Source organism: Mustelus asterias, chromosome 26, assembly GCF_964213995.1.
Source record: "Mustelus asterias chromosome 26, sMusAst1.hap1.1, whole genome shotgun sequence".
Taxonomy (NCBI): Eukaryota; Metazoa; Chordata; class Chondrichthyes; order Carcharhiniformes; family Triakidae; genus Mustelus; species Mustelus asterias.
Genome location: NC_135826.1, coordinates 40,020,880 through 40,039,767, shown reverse-complemented (window position 1 = coordinate 40,039,767; position 18,888 = coordinate 40,020,880). Strand labels below are relative to the sequence as shown.

The 18,888-nt window shown below is 50.7% G+C and overlaps 1 protein-coding gene across 1 annotated transcript in view; it reads left to right on the top strand.

Annotated features, from left to right (window-relative positions):
* The window catches only part of ssbp4 (single stranded DNA binding protein 4), a 153,161-nt gene that overhangs the window by 92,677 nt on the left and 41,596 nt on the right, over positions 1-18,888 (top strand). The window contains exons 5-7 of the mRNA XM_078198546.1: positions 10,763-10,852; positions 18,182-18,231; positions 18,560-18,573. Coding sequence (XP_078054672.1) covers positions 10,763-10,852; positions 18,182-18,231; positions 18,560-18,573 — 154 coding nt within the window. The remainder of the gene's footprint in view (positions 1-10,762; positions 10,853-18,181; positions 18,232-18,559; positions 18,574-18,888) is intronic.

Sequence of the window (18,888 nt, the reverse complement as noted above, 5' to 3'; positions counted from 1 at the left end):
GTGGAGGCGGAGAGATTCTTTCCACTTAGTAAGGAAGTTAAAACTAGAGGACACAGCCTCAAAATAAAGGGGGGTCGGTTTAAGACAGAGTTGAGGAGGAACTTCTTCTCCCAGAGGGTGGTGAATCTCTGGAATTCTCTGCCCACTGAGGTGGTGGAGGCTACCTCGCTGAATATGTTTAAAGCGCGGATGGATGGATTCCTGATCGGTAAGGGAATTAAGGGTTATGGGGATCAGGCGGGTAAGTGGTACTGATCCACGTCAGATCAGCCATGATCTTATTGAATGGCGGGGCAGGCTCGAGGGGCTAGATGGCCTACTCCTGCTCCTATTTCTTATGTTCTTATGTTCTTATAACACTGGGGTACAGTACTGGTGGGGACGGGTCTGTCACTGTATAACACTGGGGTACAGCACTGGTGGGGACGGGTCTGTCACTGTATAACACTGGGGTACAGCACTGGTGGGGACGGGTCTGTCACTATAACACTGGGATACAGTACTGGTGGGGACGGGTCTGTCACTGTATAACACTGGGGGACAGTACTGGTGGGGACGGGTCTGTCACTATAACACTGGGATACAGTACGGGTGGGGACGGGTCTGTCACTGTATAACACTGGGATACAGTACTGGTGGGGACGGGTCTGTAACTGTATAACACTGGGGTACAGTACTGGTGGGGACCGGTCTGTCACTGTATAACACTGGGGTACAGCACTGGTGGGGACAGGTCTGTCACTGTATAACACTGGGGTACAGCACTGGTGGGGACAGGTCTGTCACTGTATAACACTGGGGTACAGTACTGGTGGGAAGGGTCTGTAACCGTATAATACTGGGGTACAGTACTGGTACGGTCAGGTCTGTCACTATATAACACAGTCAGTAATCCTTACCCTGAATACTTTAACCTGGTGTTGTTAAAACTCTTAGTCTGTACAGTTACACAGTGAGTGACCTTTACCCTCAATAAACATGACTCTACGGTGAGCGATCCTTACCCTGCTGAATAAGCTGTGACTCTGTACAGTTGCACAGTGAGTGATCCTTACCCTGCTGAATAAACAGTGACTCTGTACAGTTACACAGTGAGTGATCCTTACCCTGACTAAACAGTGTCTCTGTACAGTTACACAGTGAGTGATCCTTACCCTGCTGAATAAACAGTGACTCTGTACAGTTACACAGTGAGTGATCCTTACCCTGAATAAACAGTAACTCTGTACAGTTACACAGTGAGTGATCCTTACCCTGCTGAATAAACAGTGACTCTGTACAGTTACACAGTGAGTGATCCTTACCCTGCTGAATAAACAGTGACTCTGTACAGTTACACAGTGAGTGATCCTTACCCTGCTGAATAAACAGTGACTCTGTACAGTTACACAGTGAGTGATCCTTACCCTGCTGAATAAACAGTGACTCTGTACAGTTACACAGTGAGTGATCCTTACCCTGAATAAACAGTGACTCTGTACTGTTACACAGTGAGTGATCCTTACCCTGCTGAATAAACAGTGACTCTGTACAGTTACACAGTGAGTGATCCTTACCCTGCTGAATAAACAGTGACTCTGTACAGTTACACAGTGAGTGATCCTTACCCTGAATAAACAGTGACTCTGTACTGTTACACAGTGATCCTGGATGGGTGCAGCTCCAACACTCAAAAAGCTCAGCACCATCCAGGACAAAGCAGCCGCTTGATTGGCACCACAAACACCCACTCCCTCCACCACCGACGCTCAGTAGCAGCAGTGTGTACCATGTACACGATGCACTGCAGCAACTCACCAAAGATCCTTAGGCAGCACCTTGATGATTCATGACCACTAACATCTGGAAGGATAAGAGCAGCAACTCGGTGGAACACCGACACCAGGAGGGTGTCATCCCCCCCCCCCCCCCAAGTCACTCATTATTTATTAGTGTCACAAGTAGGCTTACATTAACACTGCAATGAAGTTACTGTGAAAATCGGTGGCGTGGTGGCACAGTGGTTAGCACTGTTGCCTCACAGCGCCAGGGACCTGGATTCGATTCCTGGCTTGGATCACTGTCTGTGCGGAGTCTGCACGTTCTCCCCATGTCTGCGTGGGTTTCCTCCAGGTGCTCCAGTTTTCTCCCACAGTCCAAAAGACGTGCTGGTTAGGTGGATTGGCTGTGCTAAACTCTCCCTCAGTGTACCCCGAACAGGCGCCTGAGTGTGGCAACTAGGGGATTTTCACAGTAACTTCATCCTGATTTGGGAATATATCACCGTTCATTCAATGTCATTGAGTCAAAATCCTGGGAGTCCCTCCCTAACAGCACTGTGGATGTACCTACACCACAGGGACTGCGGCGGGTTCAGGAAGGCAGCTCACCGCCACCTTCCCAAGGGGCAATTAGGGATGGGGAATAAATGCTGGCCTCGCGACAACCCGCATCCCATGATAGAATAAAGAAATGAACTGGGTTACGAACCTTAGTTGGAGGGAGGTCCCTTTAAGAATAGGGGTGATTTGTCAGCTGTGATGTGAATAGTTTTTGAGACACTGTGAGCTTCTCGGAGCCGGTGAGACAGAACTGCCTCTCGGGGGCCAGCTGTGATTGACAGGTAAAGGGTTTTAATGGGCACTCGAGAGGCAGCCAAACCTGGGGTTCCCATGGTTACCGTTAGTGTGCAGCCAGCTTACCTGACTGAAGGATGGATGGGAGAAGGAACACTTGATGTTCCTCAGTCCAGATTAATTTTTAATAATTTTGAATACACCACTGGTTGGTGAATATGGAGATAGATAGTTGGGAAGTGAGGGGGAAACAGACACACATTCACACAGATCGCTGGGGTTTCATTCTGCTGCCGTCTGATTTAAAATTCTGCTCTTTTATCTGAAAGGTTTCATGTTTTGGCAAATCTTTTGCTCATTTCTACATATTTTGTTTAACCCTTTGTTCCCCCGGATGTTGTGGGAACTGGAAGCAGGTTTGATCAGGGTGGTTAGTCTGTGCAGAGAGGCGACGAATAGATTCTGGCATATTGTGATTCTTTCTGTTAATGTAACCTTCAGTTAACTAGAAACTGCTCAGAGGGAGCAAGGCAGCGGAGTAAACTCTTATGGGGGAGGACAGGGTGAGGGGGGCTCGAGAGTGGGTGACCAATAACACAATTGGGCAGCGTTGGAGAAAATGAAGCATGTCTGTTTCTGCGTGTGTGTGTGTGTGTCTCTGTGTGTGTCCCTGCGTGTGTGTGTGTGTCTCTGTGTGTGTGTCCCTGCGTGTGTGTGTGTCTCTGTGTGTGTGTCCCTGCGTGTGTGTGTGTCCCTGCGTGTGTGTGTGTCCCTGCGTGTGTGTGTGTCCCTGCGTGTGTGTGTGTCCCTGCGTGTGTGTGTGTCCCTGCGTGTGTGTGTGTGTCCCTGCGTGTGTGTGTGTGTCCCTGCGTGTGTGTGTGTGTCCCTGCGTGTGTGTGTGTGTCCCTGCGTGTGTGTGTGTGTCCCTGCGTGTGTGTGTGTGTGTGTCCCTGCGTGTGTGTGTGTGTGTCCCTGCGTGTGTGTGTGTGTGTCCCTGCGTGTGTGTGTGTGTGTCCCTGCGTGTGTGTGTGTGTGTCCCTGCGTGTGTGTGTGTCCCTGCGTGTGTGTGTGTCCCTGCGTGTGTGTGTGTCCCTGCGTGTGTGTGTGTCCCTGCGTGTGTGTGTGTCCCTGCGTGTGTGTGTGTGTGTCCCTGCGTGTGTGTGTGTGTGTCCCTGCGTGTGTGTGTGTGTCCCTGCGTGTGTGTGTGTCCCTGCGTGTGTGTGTGTCCCTGCGTGTGTGTGTGTCCCTGCGTGTGTGTGTCTGTCTCTGCGTGTGTCTCTGTGTGTGTGTGTGTGTCCCTGCGTGTGTGTGCCTGTCTCTGCGTGTGTCTCTGTGTGTGTCCCTGCGTGTGTGTGTGTCCCTGTGTGTGTGTGTGTCCCTGTGTGTGTGTGTGTCCCTGTGTGTGTGTGTGTCCCTGTGTGTGTGTGTGTCCCTGCGTGTGTGTGTGTGCCCTGCGTGTGTGTCCCTGCTTGTGTGTGTGTGTCTCTGTGTGTGTGTGTGTGTCCCTGCGTGTGTGTGTCTGTCTCTGTGTGTGTCCCTGCGTGTGTGTGTGTCCCTGCGTGTGTGTGTGTCCCTGCGTGTGTGTGTGTCCCTGCGTGTGTGTGTGTCCCTGCGTGTGTGTGTGTCCCTGCGTGTGTGTGTGTCCCTGCGTGTGTGTGTGTCCCTGCGTGTGTGTGTGTCCCTGCGTGTGTGTGTGTCCCTGCGTGTGTGTGTGTCCCTGCGTGTGTGTGTGTCCCTGCGTGTGTGTGTGTCCCTGCGTGTGTGTGTGTCCCTGCGTGTGTGTGTGTCCCTGCGTGTGTGTGTGTCCCTGCGTGTGTGTGTGTCCCTGCGTGTGTGTGTGTCCCTGCGTGTGTGTGTGTCCCTGCGTGTGTGTGTGTCCCTGCGTGTGTGTGTCCCTGCGTGTGTGTGTCCCTGCGTGTGTGTGTCCTTGCGTGTGTGTGTCCCTGCGTGTGTGTGTGTCCCTGCGTGTGTGTGTGTCCCTGCGTGTGTGTGTGTCCCTGCGTGTGTGTGTGTTCCTGCGTGTGTGTGTGTGTCCCTGCGTGTGTGTGTGTGTCCCTGCGTGTGTGTGTGTGTCCCTGCGTGTGTGTGTGTGTCCCTGCGTGTGTGTGTGTGTCCCTGCGTGTGTGTGTGTGTCCCTGCGTGTGTGTGTCCCTGCGTGTGTGTGTCCCTGCGTGTGTGTGTGTGTCCCTGCGTGTGTGTGTGTGTCCCTGCGTGTGTGTGTGTGTCCCTGCGTGTGTGTGTGTGTCCCTGCGTGTGTGTGTGTGTCCCTGCGTGTGTGTGTGTGTCCCTGCGTGTGTGTGTCCCTGCGTGTGTGTGTGTGTCCCTGCGTGTGTGTGTGTGTCCCTGCGTGTGTGTGTGTGTCCCTGCGTGTGTGTGTGTCCCTGCGTGTGTGTGTGTCCCTGCGTGTGTGTGTGTCCCTGCGTGTGTGTGTGTCCCTGCGTGTGTGTGTGTCCCTGCGTGTGTGTGTGTCCCTGCGTGTGTGTGTGTGTCCCTGCGTGTGTGTGTGTGTCCCTGCGTGTGTGTGTGTGTCCCTGCGTGTGTGTGTGTGTCCCTGCGTGTGTGTGTGTGTGTCCCTGCGTGTGTGTGTCCCTGCGTGTGTGTGTCCCTGCGTGTGTGTGTGTGTCCCTGCGTGTGTGTGTGTGTCCCTGCGTGTGTGTGTGTGTGTCCCTGCGTGTGTGTGTGTGTCCCTGCGTGTGTGTGTGTGTCCCTGCGTGTGTGTGTGTGTCCCTGCGTGTGTGTGTGTGTCCCTGCGTGTGTGTGTGTGTCCCTGCGTGTGTGTGTGTCCCTGCGTGTGTGTGTGTCCCTGCGTGTGTGTGTGTGTCCCTGCGTGTGTGTGTGTGTCCCTGCGTGTGTGTGTGTGTCCCTGCGTGTGTGTGTGTCCCTGCGTGTGTGTGTCTGTCTCTGCGTGTGTCTGTGTGTGTGTGTGTGTGTCCCTGCGTGTGTGTGCCTGTCTCTGCGTGTGTCTCTGTGTGTGTCCCTGCGTGTGTGTGTGTCCCTGTGTGTGTGTGTGTCCCTGTGTGTGTGTGTGTCCCTGTGTGTGTGTGTGTCCCTGTGTGTGTGTGTCCCTGTGTGTGTGTGTGTCCCTGTGTGTGTGTCCCTGCGTGTGTGTGTGCCCTGCGTGTGTCCCTGCTTGTGTGTGTGTGTCTCTGTGTGTGTGTGTGTGTCCCTGCGTGTGTGTGTCTGTCTCTGTGTGTGTCCCTGCGTGTGTGTGTGTCCCTGCGTGTGTGTGTGTCCCTGCGTGTGTGTGTGTCCCTGCGTGTGTGTGTGTCCCTGCGTGTGTGTGTGTCCCTGCGTGTGTGTGTGTCCCTGCGTGTGTGTGTGTCCCTGCGTGTGTGTGTGTCCCTGCGTGTGTGTGTGTCCCTGCGTGTGTGTGTGTCCCTGCGTGTGTGTGTGTCCCTGCGTGTGTGTGTGTCCCTGCGTGTGTGTGTGTCCCTGCGTGTGTGTGTCCCTGCGTGTGTGTGTGTCCCTGCGTGTGTGTGTGTCCCTGCGTGTGTGTGTGTCCCTGCGTGTGTGTGTGTCCCTGCGTGTGTGTGTGTCCCTGCGTGTGTGTGTGTCCCTGCGTGTGTGTGTGTCCCTGCGTGTGTGTGTGTCCCTGCGTGTGTGTGTCCCTGCGTGTGTGTGTGTCCCTGCGTGTGTGTGTGTCCCTGCGTGTGTGTGTGTCCCTGCGTGTGTGTGTGTCCCTGCGTGTGTGTGTGTCCCTGCGTGTGTGTGTGTCCCTGCGTGTGTGTGTGTCCCTGCGTGTGTGTGTGTCCCTGCGTGTGTGTGTGTCCCTGCGTGTGTGTGTGTCCCTGCGTGTGTGTGTGTCCCTGCGTGTGTGTGTGTGTCCCTGCGTGTGTGTGTGTGTCCCTGCGTGTGTGTGTGTGTCCCTGCGTGTGTGTGTGTGTCCCTGCGTGTGTGTGTGTGTCCCTGCGTGTGTGTGTGTGTCCCTGCGTGTGTGTGTGTGTCCCTGCGTGTGTGTGTGTGTCCCTGCGTGTGTGTGTGTGTCCCTGCGTGTGTGTGTGTGTGTCCCTGCGTGTGTGTCCCTGCGTGTGTGTGTCCCTGCGTGTGTATGTGTCTCTGCATGTGTCTCTGTGTGTGTGTCCCTGCGTGTGTGTGTGTCCCTGCGTGTGTGTGTGTGTGTCCCTGCGTGTGTGTGTGTGTGTCCCTGCGTGTGTGTGTCCCCCTGCGTGTGTGTGTGTCCCTGCGTGTGTGTGTGTCCCTGCGTGTGTGTGTGTCCCTGCGTGTGTGTGTGTCCCTGCGTGTGTGTGTGTGTCCCTGCTTGTGTGTGTGTGTCCCTGCGTGTGTGTGTCCCTGCGTGTGTGTGTGTGTGTCCCTGCGTGTGTGTGTGTGTGTCCCTGCGTGTGTGTGTGTCCCTGCGTGTGTGTGTGTGTCCCTGCGTGTGTGTGTGTGTCCCTGCGTGTGTGTGTGTGTCCCTGCGTGTGTGTGTGTGTCCCTACGTGTGTGTGTGTGTCCCTGCGTGTGTGTGTGTCCCTGCGTGTGTGTGTGTCCTTGCGTGTGTGTGTGTCCCTGCGTGTGTGTGTGTCCCTGCGTGTGTGTGTGTGTCCCTGCGTGTGTGTGTGTGTCCCTGCGTGTGTGTGTGTGTCCCTGCGTGTGTGTGTGTGTCCCTGCGTGTGTGTGTGTGTCCCTGCGTGTGTGTGTGTCCCTGCGTGTGTGTGTGTGTCCCTGCGTGTGTGTGTGTGTCCCTGCGTGTGTGTGTGTGTCCCTGCGTGTGTGTGTGTGTCCCTGCGTGTGTGTGTCCCTGCGTGTGTATGTGTCTCTGCATGTGTCTCTGTGTGTGTGTGTGTCCCTGCGTGTGTGTGTCCCTGCGTGTGTGTGTGTGTCCCTGCGTGTGTGTGTGTGTGTCCCTGCGTGTGTGTGTGTGTGTCCCTGCGTGTGTGTGTGTGTGTCCCTGCGTGTGTGTGTGTCCCTGCGTGTGTGTGTGTCCCTGCGTGTGTGTGTGTGTGTCCCTGCGTGTGTGTGTGTGTGTCCCTACGTGTGTGTGTGTGTCCCTGCGTGTGTGTGTGTCCCTGCGTGTGTGTGTGTCCCTGCGTGTGTGTGTGTCTCTGCATGTGTGTGTCTGTCTCTGCGTGTGTCTCTGTGTGTGTGTGTGTGTGTCCCTGCGTGTGTGTGTCTGTCTCTGCGTGTGTCTCTGTGTGTGTCCCTGCGTGTGTGTGTCTGTGTGTGTGTGTGTGTGTGTCTCTGCGTGTGTGTGTCTGTCTCGGCGTGTGTGTGTCTGTCTCGGCGTGTGTCTCTGTGTGTGTGTGTGTGTGTGTGTGTGTCCCTGCATGTGTGGGTCTGTGTGTGTGTATCGATGTGTATGTCACTGTATGCTTCTGTGTGTTTGAGCCTATGAGTGTGTGTATATGTATGTCTCTGTCTGTGAGTGCGTCTGTGTGCGCGTGCGTGCGTGTAAGTTTGTGTCACCATCTCTCTGGATGTATTTGTGTGTGTCTGTATGTGCGCCTGTGTATACCTGTGCATGTGTGCGTCTGTTTATGTGTGTCTCCATGCCCCTATATGTTTCTGTGTGTATTTGTGTTCATGTCCCTATATGTGTGTGTGTGTATGCGTGCCTGTGTCTTTGTCCCTGTATATGTGTGTCTCTGTGTCTGTCGGGGTGTATGTCTGAGTGCATGTCTGTCTGTGAGTGTCTGTGTTATGCGTGTCTGTGTCTCTGTCACTGTCTGTGTGTGTCTGTGTCTGTCGGGGTGTGTGTGTGTGAGAGTGTGTCTGTGAGTGTGTGTGTGGGGGGGGGGGGGGGTTGCAGGAGGTGGCACTTGGCTATGGTTCCAATCACAGTTAAATATCTCAGTGGCAAATGCCCCCTGGGTGAAGGAGCTCCGAGCTGACCAGGGCAGATGGAGATGTGGAAAGGTGGGCAGTGCCCAGTCTTGTGCCCACACAGTTGCAGCATGTTTCGGGGTACTCTGTGTTTCGGGGTATTCTCTGTGTTTCGGGGTATTCTCTGTGTTTCGGGGTATTCTCTGTGTTTCGGGGTATTCTCTGTGTTTCGGGGTATTCTCTGTGTTTCGGGGTATTCTCTGTGTTTCGGGGTATTCTCTGGAACAATGCTGATGTTCCAATTCAGTGGGAAGCAGCTTTCGTAGCAGTTTGAATTTTGCTCTGATTAGTATGCATGACCTGGTCTCAAAAAAACATTGGCTGATTGGCTGGGGAGTTGCAGGAAGCAGAGAATGATGTTATACACACCCTGGGGACGGTTGTCGGGGGGTAGGGGAGAGGGTAGGGGGTGTAGTGAGTGAGTCACTGCTCACACAGATTCATGGTGCTTATGGAGAGAGGTTGCTTTCTGTTTCTTCCACTCTCCCGTGTTTAACACATTCACCAGTGTCTGGCTCACTCGAAACCTGCACCACATTCCTCAGCACCCACCAACACATTCTGTATTTCCCCTCCCTCCACCCAGGATGGTGACTGGGATCCTCCGTGACTCCAAAACGATAAGATAAACTTAAACCTGGAAATAGATTCCAGATTGTCAGCAACAGAAAGATAGCAGCTTCTAACAGCAGAGCGACAAAGTTACATTCAACTCCCTCACCTCCTACACCACCCCGAACCCCTCGATTAGATTCCAGTCTGTAACTCACTCCCGGGTATCTGTTATTCTATATATAAACCACCCCGAACCCCTCGATTAGATTCCAGTCTGTAACTCACTCCCGGGTCTCTGTTATTCTATATATAAACCACCCCGAACCCCTCGATTAGATTCCAGTCTGTAACTCACTCCCGGGTCTCTGTTATTCTATATATAAACCACCCCGAACCCCTCGATTAGATTCCAGTCTGTAACTCACTCCCGGGTATCTGTTATTCTATATATAAACCACCCTGAACCCCTCGATTAGATTCCAGTCTGTAACTCACTCCCGGGTATCTGTTATAAGAACATAAGAACTAGGAGCAGGAGTGGGCCATTTGGCCCCTCGATCCTGCTCCGCCATTCAATAAGATCATGGCTGATCTTTTCGTGGACTCAGCTCCACTTACCCGCCCGCTCACCATAACCCTTAATTCCTTTACTGGTCAAAAATGTATCTATCCTTGCCTTAAAAACATTCAATGAGGTAGCCTCAACTGCTTCACTGGGCAGGGAATTCCACAGATTCACAACCCTTTGTGTGAAGAAGTTCCTCCTCAACTCAGTCCTAAATCTGCTTCCCCTTATTTTGAGGCCATGCCCCCTAGTTCTAGTTTCACCCGCCAGTGGAAACAACATCCCTGCTTCTATCTTATCTATTCCCTTCATACTCTTATATGTTTCTATAAGATCTCCCCTCATTCTTCTGAATTCCAATGAGTATAGCCCCAGTCTACTCAGCCTCTCCTCATAAGCCAACCCTCTCAACTCCGGAATCAACCTAGTGAATCTCCTCTGCACCCCCTCCAGTGCCAGTATATCCTTTCTCAAGTAAGGAGACCAAAACTGCACACAGTACTCCAGGTGTGGCCTCACCAGCACCTTATACAGCTGCAACATAACCTCGCTGTTTTTAAACTCCATCCCTCTAGCAATGAAGGACAAAATTCCATTTGCTTCTTAATTACCTGCTGCACCTGCAAACCAACTCCTTGTGATTCCTGCACAAGGACACCCAGGTCCCTCTGCACAGCAGCATGCTGCAATTTTTTACCATTTAAATAATATTCCATTTTGCTGTTATTCCTACCAAAATGGATGATCACACATTTACCAACATTGTACTCCATCTGCCAGACCCTCGCCCACTCACTTAGACTATCTATATCCCTTTGCAGACTTTCAGCGTCCTCTGCACACTTTGCTCTTCCACCCATCTGAGTGCCATCTGCGAATTTTGACACACTACACTTGGTCCCCAACTCAAAATCATCTATGTAAATCATGAACAATTGCGGTCCCAACACTGATCCCTGAGGCACACCACTAGTCACTGATCGCCAACCAGAAAAACACCCATTTACCCCCACTCTTAGCTTTCTGTTAGTTAGTTATTCTATATCCTCTCCCTGGTTTCCTCGATTAGATTCCAGTTTATGACTGGAATGGGTGGCAGTTCTTTCCATTTTCCTCTGGGAGTTTAAGATCGAGGCCATTTACCTGAGGCTATGATGTATTTGTGACCAGTGACTAAGTGATGGCCTTTGGTACATTCCTCTGACTGTGTTGGGGAGAGGTTGGGATCGGTGTGGATTCTAAGCCATTGTTTGTGTTTTTGTTACAGAGTGCCGCAGCAGCACCCAGTCCTGTCCTGGGAAACATGACCCCCAGCGAGGGGACTCCGGGGGTTCCTCTGCCCCCCGGCTTCTTCCAGGTACCCACAACCTAACCACCGTACCGATAAGTGAGGGGCAGGTCTGGCACCCACGGGGCTGTGAAGTTTAGTTTAACGTTTATTTATTAGTGTCACAAGTTGGCTTACGTTAACACTGCAATGAAGTTGCAGAGTTAAATCACCGAATCGCCACGCGCTGGCGCCTGTTCGGGTACACGGAGGGAGTGGGCAAACGAGGATTCCCCAGAGCATCAGGTGGAAACTGACCCATTCACAAACCTATAACCAACAGCCTTGTGTCGATAAAGAGCTTTCAACATGCAGAAACTGAGATTCAAATTGAATCTTTTAAGGGTCCCAGCTTGGTCACCCAGACATCACCTCGTTCCTTCTGCAGTTCAATATCTACTAACACTGTCGGATCACAGGTGAAGAATGGACTTCCGGTGACAACTGTGGGATGATCAATAGGATTTGTTCTCTCTCTCTCTCTCTCAAGCCCCCTCTTTCTCTCTCAATCCTCTCCTCTCTCTCTCAATCCTCCTCTCTCTCTCTCTCAATCCTCCTTTCTCTCTCAATCCCTCTCTCCCTCTCTCTCTCAATCCCTCTCCTCTCCTCTCTCTCTCAATCCTCCTCTCTCTCTCTCTCAATCCTCCTTTCTCTCTCTCCCAATCCCTCTCTCCCTCTCTCTCTCAATCCCCCCCCCTCTCTCTCAATCCCCCCCTCTCTCTCTCTCAATCCCCCTTTCCCTCTCTCAATCCCTCTCTCCTCGCTATTCCTTTCTCTTTCACTCTCTCTAATTAATCCCCGCCTCCTATCTTTGCTCTCTCTCTCTCTCTCTCATGTTCTCATTCTCCTCTCCATCTCTCCTTCTGCTTCACACCATCTTTCAATCCTTTTTAATTAATCTTTATTTTCTCTCTTTCTCAGTCTCTCTCTCCAATCGACATTCTTACTCCATCTTGAACCATCTGATATTGTTGTTTCCCTCACTTTGCTTTCTTTGTCTCTCTCTATGTCCTCTCTCTAGTGTCTGGCTCTCTGCTATTTCCTCTTTCCCCTCGGTCTCGTGCTATTCCTGATTCTCAGACACTCTATTGTTTAAGTGCTGTTGCTTTTATTCTGCAGACAGCTCTGCCCCCTTGTGGTAATTTGTATTTTCTGCAGCCTCTCCACAGACAGAATCACAAAATAGATCACCAAAATCTTGCTGACATCAACACTGTTGGGATCTTACGGTCCCTCCAACGGCGCAACCCTGCGTGGATTTCCCAGCAGCGAGGGCTGTGTACAACGGGAAACCCCGTTATTGGCCAGAATTTTGGCTGAGCACCAAATTCTCCATTCTCGCTGGCAGTGATTTGATTTGATTTATTATTGTATCATACAGTGAAAAGTATCGTTTCTTGCGCGCTATACAGACAAAACATACCGTTCATAGAGAAGGAAAGGGGAGAGTGCAGAATGTAAGTTACAGTCATAGCTAGGGTGCAGAAAAAAGATCAATTTAATGCAAGGTAGGTCCATTCAAAAGTCTGACAGCAGCAGGGAAGAAGCTGTTCTTGAGTCGGTTGGTACGTGACCTCAGACTTTTGTATCTTTTTCCCGAAGGAAGAAGGTGGAAGAGAGAATGTCCGGGGCGCGTGGGGCCCTTAATTATGCTGGCTGCTTTGCCGAGGCAGCGGGAAGTGTAGACAGAGTCAATGGATGGGAGGCTGGTTTGTGTGATGGATTGGGCTACATTCACGACCTTTTGTAGTTCCTTGTGGTCTTGGGCAGAGCAGGAGCCATACCAAGCTGTGATACAACCAGAAAGAATGCTTTCTTTGGTGCATCTGTAAAAGTTGGTGAGAGTCGTAGCTGACACGCCAAAGGGCATGCAACTTTGGAGAATTCTGGCCAACAAATCAACATCTGGCATGTGGGAGGCTTTCAAGTGTAAGTTGATAGGGATTCAGGACCGGCACATTCCTGTAAGGATGAAGGACAAGTATGGCAAGTTTTGGGAACCTTGGATAATGAGACATATTGTGAGCCTAGCCAAAGAGAAAAAGGAAGCATTTGTCAAGGTTAGGAGGCTGAGAACACACGAAGCAAGTGTGGAATACAAGGAAAGTAGAAAGAAACTTAAGCAAGGAGTAAAGAGGGCTAAAAGGGGTCACGAAAAAGCATTGGCCAGCAGGATTAAGGAAATTCCCAAGGCTTTTTATACAAATATAAAGAGCAAGAGGGTAGCCAGGGAGAGGATTGGCCCATTGAAGGACAGTGGCGGGAATCTAAGCGTGGAGCCAGAGGAAATGGGCGAGGTATTAAATGAGTACTTTGCATCAGTATTCACCAAAGAGAAGGACTTGGTGGATGATGAATCTGGGAAAGGATGTGTGATTAGTTTGAGTCATGTTGAGATCAAAAAGGAGGAGGTATTGGGGTTCTTGAGAATCATTAAGGTAGACAAGTCCCCAGGGCCTGATGGGATGTACCCCAGAATACTGAGAGAGGCAAGGGAGGAAATTGCTGGGGCCTTGAGAGAAATCTTTGTATCCTCACTGGCTACAGGGGAGGTCCCAGAGGATTGGAGAATAGCCAATGTTGTTCCTTTGTTTAAGAAGGGTGGCAAGAATAATCCAGGTAATTACAGGCCGGTGAGCCTCACATCAGAGGTAGGGAAACTATTGGAGAGAATTCTTCAAGACAGGATTTATTCCTACTTGGAAATAAGTGGACATATTAGTGAGAGGCAACATGGTTTTGTGAAGGGGAGGTCGTGTCTCACTAACTTGATGAAGTTTTTCGAGGAAATGACGAAGATGATTGATGAGGGTAGGGTAGTGGATGTTGTCTACATGGACTTCAGTAAGGCCTTTGACAAGGTCCCCCATGGCAGACTGGTGCAGAAGGTGAAGTCGTACGGGACCAGAGGTGAGCTGGGAAGGTGGATACAGAACTGGCTCGGTCAAAGAAGACAGAGGGTAGCAGTGGGAGGGTGCGTTTCTGAATGGAGGGCTGTGACAAGTGGTGTTCCTCAGGGATCAGTGCTGGGACCTTTGCTGTTTGTAATATATATAAATGATTTGGAGGAAAATGTAACTGGATTGAATAGTAAGTTTGCGGACGACACAAAAGTTGGTGGATTTGCGGATAGTGATGAGGACCATCAGAGGATACAGCAGGATATAGATCGGTTGGAGGCTTGGGCGGAGAGATGGCAGATGGAGTTTAATCCGGACAAATGTGAGTTCCCCACTTACTGAAAGTTACCTGAGTTCATCACGTAACTCCCACTTACCTGATGAAGGAGCAGCGCTCCGAAAGCGAGTGGCTTTTGCTACTAAATAAACCCGTTGGACTTTAATCTGGTGTTGTGAGACTTCTTACTGTCATTGATATACATCAGGAAGAGCAAGAGTTCCAACACTGCCCCCTGGGGAACTCCACTAGAAACCTCCCTCTAATCTCTAAAACAAACCTTTCTCACTCCTCTGTGTTCACTGTCACTCGACCAATTTCTTATCAAAGTTGCCGACCGTCCCTTTCATTCCAAGAGCTGGAATTTTGTTCACAAGTCTGTTGTGTGGAACTGTATCAAATGCCTTCTGAAAATCCATATACACCACATCAACAGCATTGCTCTGATCAATCTTCTCTGTTACCGCCCCAAAAACCTCCAGCAAGAGTTGTGCGGCATGGTGGTTAGCACCGCTACCTCACAGCGCCAGGGACGTGGGTTCGATTCTGGCTTTGGGTCACTGTCTGTGTGGAGTTTGCACGTTCTCCCTGTGTCTGCGTGGGTTTGCTCCGGGTGCTCCTGTTTCCTCCCACAGTCCAAAGATGTGTGGGTTAGGTGGATTGGCCATGCTAAATTGCCCCTTAGTGTCAGGGGGATTAGCTATGGGGTCATAAGGATAGGGTCTGGGTGGGATTGTCTTCCTTTGTAAAGATAAATGTCGAATACTCATTTAATATCACCACTATTTCTCCTACCTCCATTTGCAAGTCTCCTTTTTTATCCCGAATCAGCCCTACTCTTTCTTTTGCTGCCCTTTTATTATTTACATGCTTATAGAAGACCTTAGGATTTCCTTTTATATTAACCGCTGGTGAGTTTTCACGCACCCTCCTTGCGTTTCTGATTTAGTTTGTTCACCTCCCCACTGCTTCTTCTAGATTCAACCTCATTCTCCATTGCATTTTCTACCTGACATCTGTCATGTGCAGACTTCTTCCTTTTCATCTCTGCCTCTGCCTCTCTTGTGATCCAGGGGGTTATAGATTTATTTGTCCTATCGGTCCCCTTGACATTGCCTGAAATATTATGGGGACGATCGTACCAAAAAAAATTCAAAGTTCCGAATAATTGTGAAAATGGGAGAGAATCGTACTCATTTTTCGGGCAAGCTCCCAGATGCCACTTAGGAAAGAAAAGAGGCAAAGTATGATTCTTGCCAGTAGGGGGAGTGGATGGAGTCTCTTTGTGCCAGGAAGCCGGCTGCTGAGCTATAGGGCCACTATTGCGCATGTGCCCCGCTCTCCCAGTGCATGGTGCACAAATGTACACAGTGCCCTGGGAGATCTCTCACTCCCCCACTCCCACGGACAATGCACCTCCCCCACATCAGGTTCCTGATGTTGGGGACCATCTGTGATCCTCACCCATGAGGGCCTCCACAGGCGAGGTTAAGGTGAGTGAGTTCGCTGGCGGAACGTGGCCGGCGCGAAGCAGGTTTCTCGCCTCTTGCCGGATCTTGCCGGCTTGTCGTACCGATGGGCCAGTGTGATAGGCCGGGCCGGTAAGAGCGCCCCCTGTCTCTCCGAAGGTGGTCCGTTGTTCAGCCACCACCATTTCTGCCAATATTTAATTCCCACTCACTTGACTCGGGTACATCCTCATCCCATCGAATTTTGCTTTCCCTCAGTTAATTATCCAGAATTGTTCCTTTTCCATGGCAATCTAAACATGATCATTCCCACTGTTATTCGATCCACTTGGGCCAACCCGGTCCTCAGAACCAGGTCTGAGAGTACCTGCCCTCTCATTGGACCGGGACTATATTGCTGCACAAAATTACCTATGATGTGGAGCTGCCGGCGTTGGACTGGGGTGAACACAGTAAGGAGTCCAACACCAGGTTAACCTGGTGTCGTTAGACTCCTTACAAAATTACCTAAACAGACTCCAGGAACTCTTGCCCTCCTTGTCCCTTTGCACGATTCCTGTCCCAGTTGCTATTTGGATAATTAATTCATTATTATAATTACTTGCTCATTTGTTTATCGACATCTCTTGCACTCATTGGTGGTCTGTATACTGCACCAATCAATGTTATTGCATCTTTTTAGTTCCTTACCTCCAGCCAGAGAGATTCCATCTTTGACCCGTGCATTCACACACATTTACATTAACCCTGATTCAGGCTTTTGACCTCTCCTCCCTTGCTGACTTGAATGACTGACTATTTCCCTGTTCTACAACTCTCTGACAGACCCTCCTTATCAGTTAATACTTGGCTCTGCCTGTTTCTCCTCTCCTCTCTGAATCTCCCTCCAGGTTCCCATCTCCCAGCCTGTCTAGTTTAAATTAGTCCAGGTCGATAGCCACCACACTGCGGTATCTGAACCAATCACTCATGCATTGATCCTGGGAGCTGAGGCTGGGCCAAACACATATACCCCGGATGTGGCTAAGATTTGATAACTCAAGTGTCTGCGTGGGTTTCCTCCGGGTGCTCCGGTTTCCTCCCGTCCAAAAACGTGCTGTTTAGGGTGCATTGGCTGTGCTAAATTCTCCCTCAGTGTATCCGAACAGGCACCGGAGTGTGGCGATTAGGGGATTTTCACAGTAACTTCATTGCAGTGTTAATGTAAGCCTGCCTTGTCACACTAATAAATAAACCATGTTTGCTGCATTTAATCATCATTAATTTCTTTCTGTTAAAGGGGCCTCCAGGATCACAGCCATCACCTCACACACAGGCACCTCCGCACAACCCCAACAACCCCATCATGGGCCCCCACGGTCAGGTAAGTGCTGTCCAACATCAGAGTGGGGGAGACGGAAGGGGAGGCACAGGGCTTGAGTTTCCATTGGATGGGGACAGTGTAGAGGGAGCTTTACTCTGTATCTAACCCCGTGCTGTACCTGTCCTGGGAGTGTTTGATGGGGACAGTGTAGAGGGAGCTTTACTCTGTATCTAACCCTGTGCTGTACCTGTCCTGGGAGTGTTTGATGGGGACAGTGTAGAGGGAGCTTTACTCTGTATCTAACCCCGTGCTGTACCTGTCCTGGGAGTGTTTGATGGGGGACAGTGTAGAGGGAGCTTTACTCTGTATCTAACCCCGTGCTGTACCTGTCCTGGGAGTGTTTGATGGGGACAGTGTAGAGGGAGCTTTACTCTGTATCTAACCCCGTGCTGTACCTGTCCTGAGAGTGTTTGATGGGGACAGTGTAGAGGGAGCTTTACTCTGTATCTAACCCCGTGCTGTACCTGTCCTGGGAGTGTTTGATGGGGACAGTGTAGAGGGAGCTTTACTCTGTATCTAACCCCGTGCTGTACCTGTCCTGGGAGTGTTTGATGGGGGACAGTGTAGAAGGAGCTTTACTCTGTATCTAACCCCGTGCTGTATCTGTCCTGGGAATGTTTGATGGGGACAGTGTAGAGGGAGCTTTACTCTGTATCTAACCCCGTGCTGTACCTGCCCTGGGAGTGTTTGATGGGGGACAGTGTAGAGGGAGCTTTACTCTGTATCTAACCCCGTGCTGTACCTGTCCTGGGAGTGTTTGATGGGGACAGTGTAGAGGGAGCTTTACTCTGTATCTAATCCCGTGCTGTACCTGTCCTGGGAGTGTTTGATGGGGACAGTGTAGAGGGAGCTTTACTCTGTATCTAACCCCGTGCTGCACCTGTCCTGGGAGTGTTTGATGGGGGACAGTGTAGAGGGAGCTTTACTCTGTATCTAACCCCATGCTGTACCTGTCCTGGGAGTGTTTGATGGGGACAGTGTAGAGGGAGGTTTACTCTGTATCTAACCCCGTGCTGTACCTGTCCTGGGAGTGTTTGATGAGGACAGTGCAGAGGGAGCTTTACTCTGTATCTAACCCCGTGCTGTAGCTGTCCTGGGATAAGTTTGGTAATTGGTGTAGAGCTTTGCGATGTTGCTGGGAGATGTTTGAAGGATTTGGTAAACATTGCTGCAAAGAGACATAGATAGGATGCAAAGCTGGGCTGAAAAATGGCAAATGGAGTTTAACCCTGATAAATGTGAGGTGATTCATTTTGGTAGGACTAATTTAAATGTGGATTACAGGGTCAAAGGTAGGGTTCTGAGACTGGAGGTTTCTTCCTGTGACGCGTTTCTCTTTGTCCCTCACAGCCCTTCATGTCTCCGCGGTACCCCGGTGGACCCCGATCGTCTCTCCGAATGTCGGCACAGGTGCGTATCGACTGGATGGAATTAAACTGCCCTCTACCCTTCAAACAGACTGAAAGATCAGGAAACCGATTGCATATTCTGATCTGACAGTCCTGTTAATGGAGCTTGAAATTCAAAAGGTGCATCAGAAATGTTTGAGGTGAAATTGAGCGAGCAAAGATCCTGCCTTTTTCCTGCATCTCCTGAACCCACCCGGCTGCAGTTACTGAAACGTCAGAATTTGGAGCTCTCAATAGAATCAGAATCTTATAGCTCAGGAAAAGGCCATTCAGGCCATCATGCCTGTTCTAGCTGTTTGAATAGGTTATATCCAGTGAGTCCCAATCCCTCTGGTGGTGGGGTTGGAGGTGGAGGAGGAGGCATAGACTATTTTCTAAATGGGGAAATGCTTAGGAAATCAGTAACACAAAGGGATTTGGGAGTCCTTGTTCAAGATTCTCTTAAGGTTAACATGCAGGTTCAGTCAGCAGTTAGGAAGGCAAATGTAATGTTAGCATTCATGTCGAGAGGGCAAGAATACAAGAGCAGGGATGTACTTCTGAGGCTGCATAAGGCTCTGGTCAGACCCCATTTGGAGTATTGTGAGCAGTTTTGGGCCCCGTATCTAAGGAAGGATGTGCTGGCCTTGGAAAGGGTCCAGAGGAGGT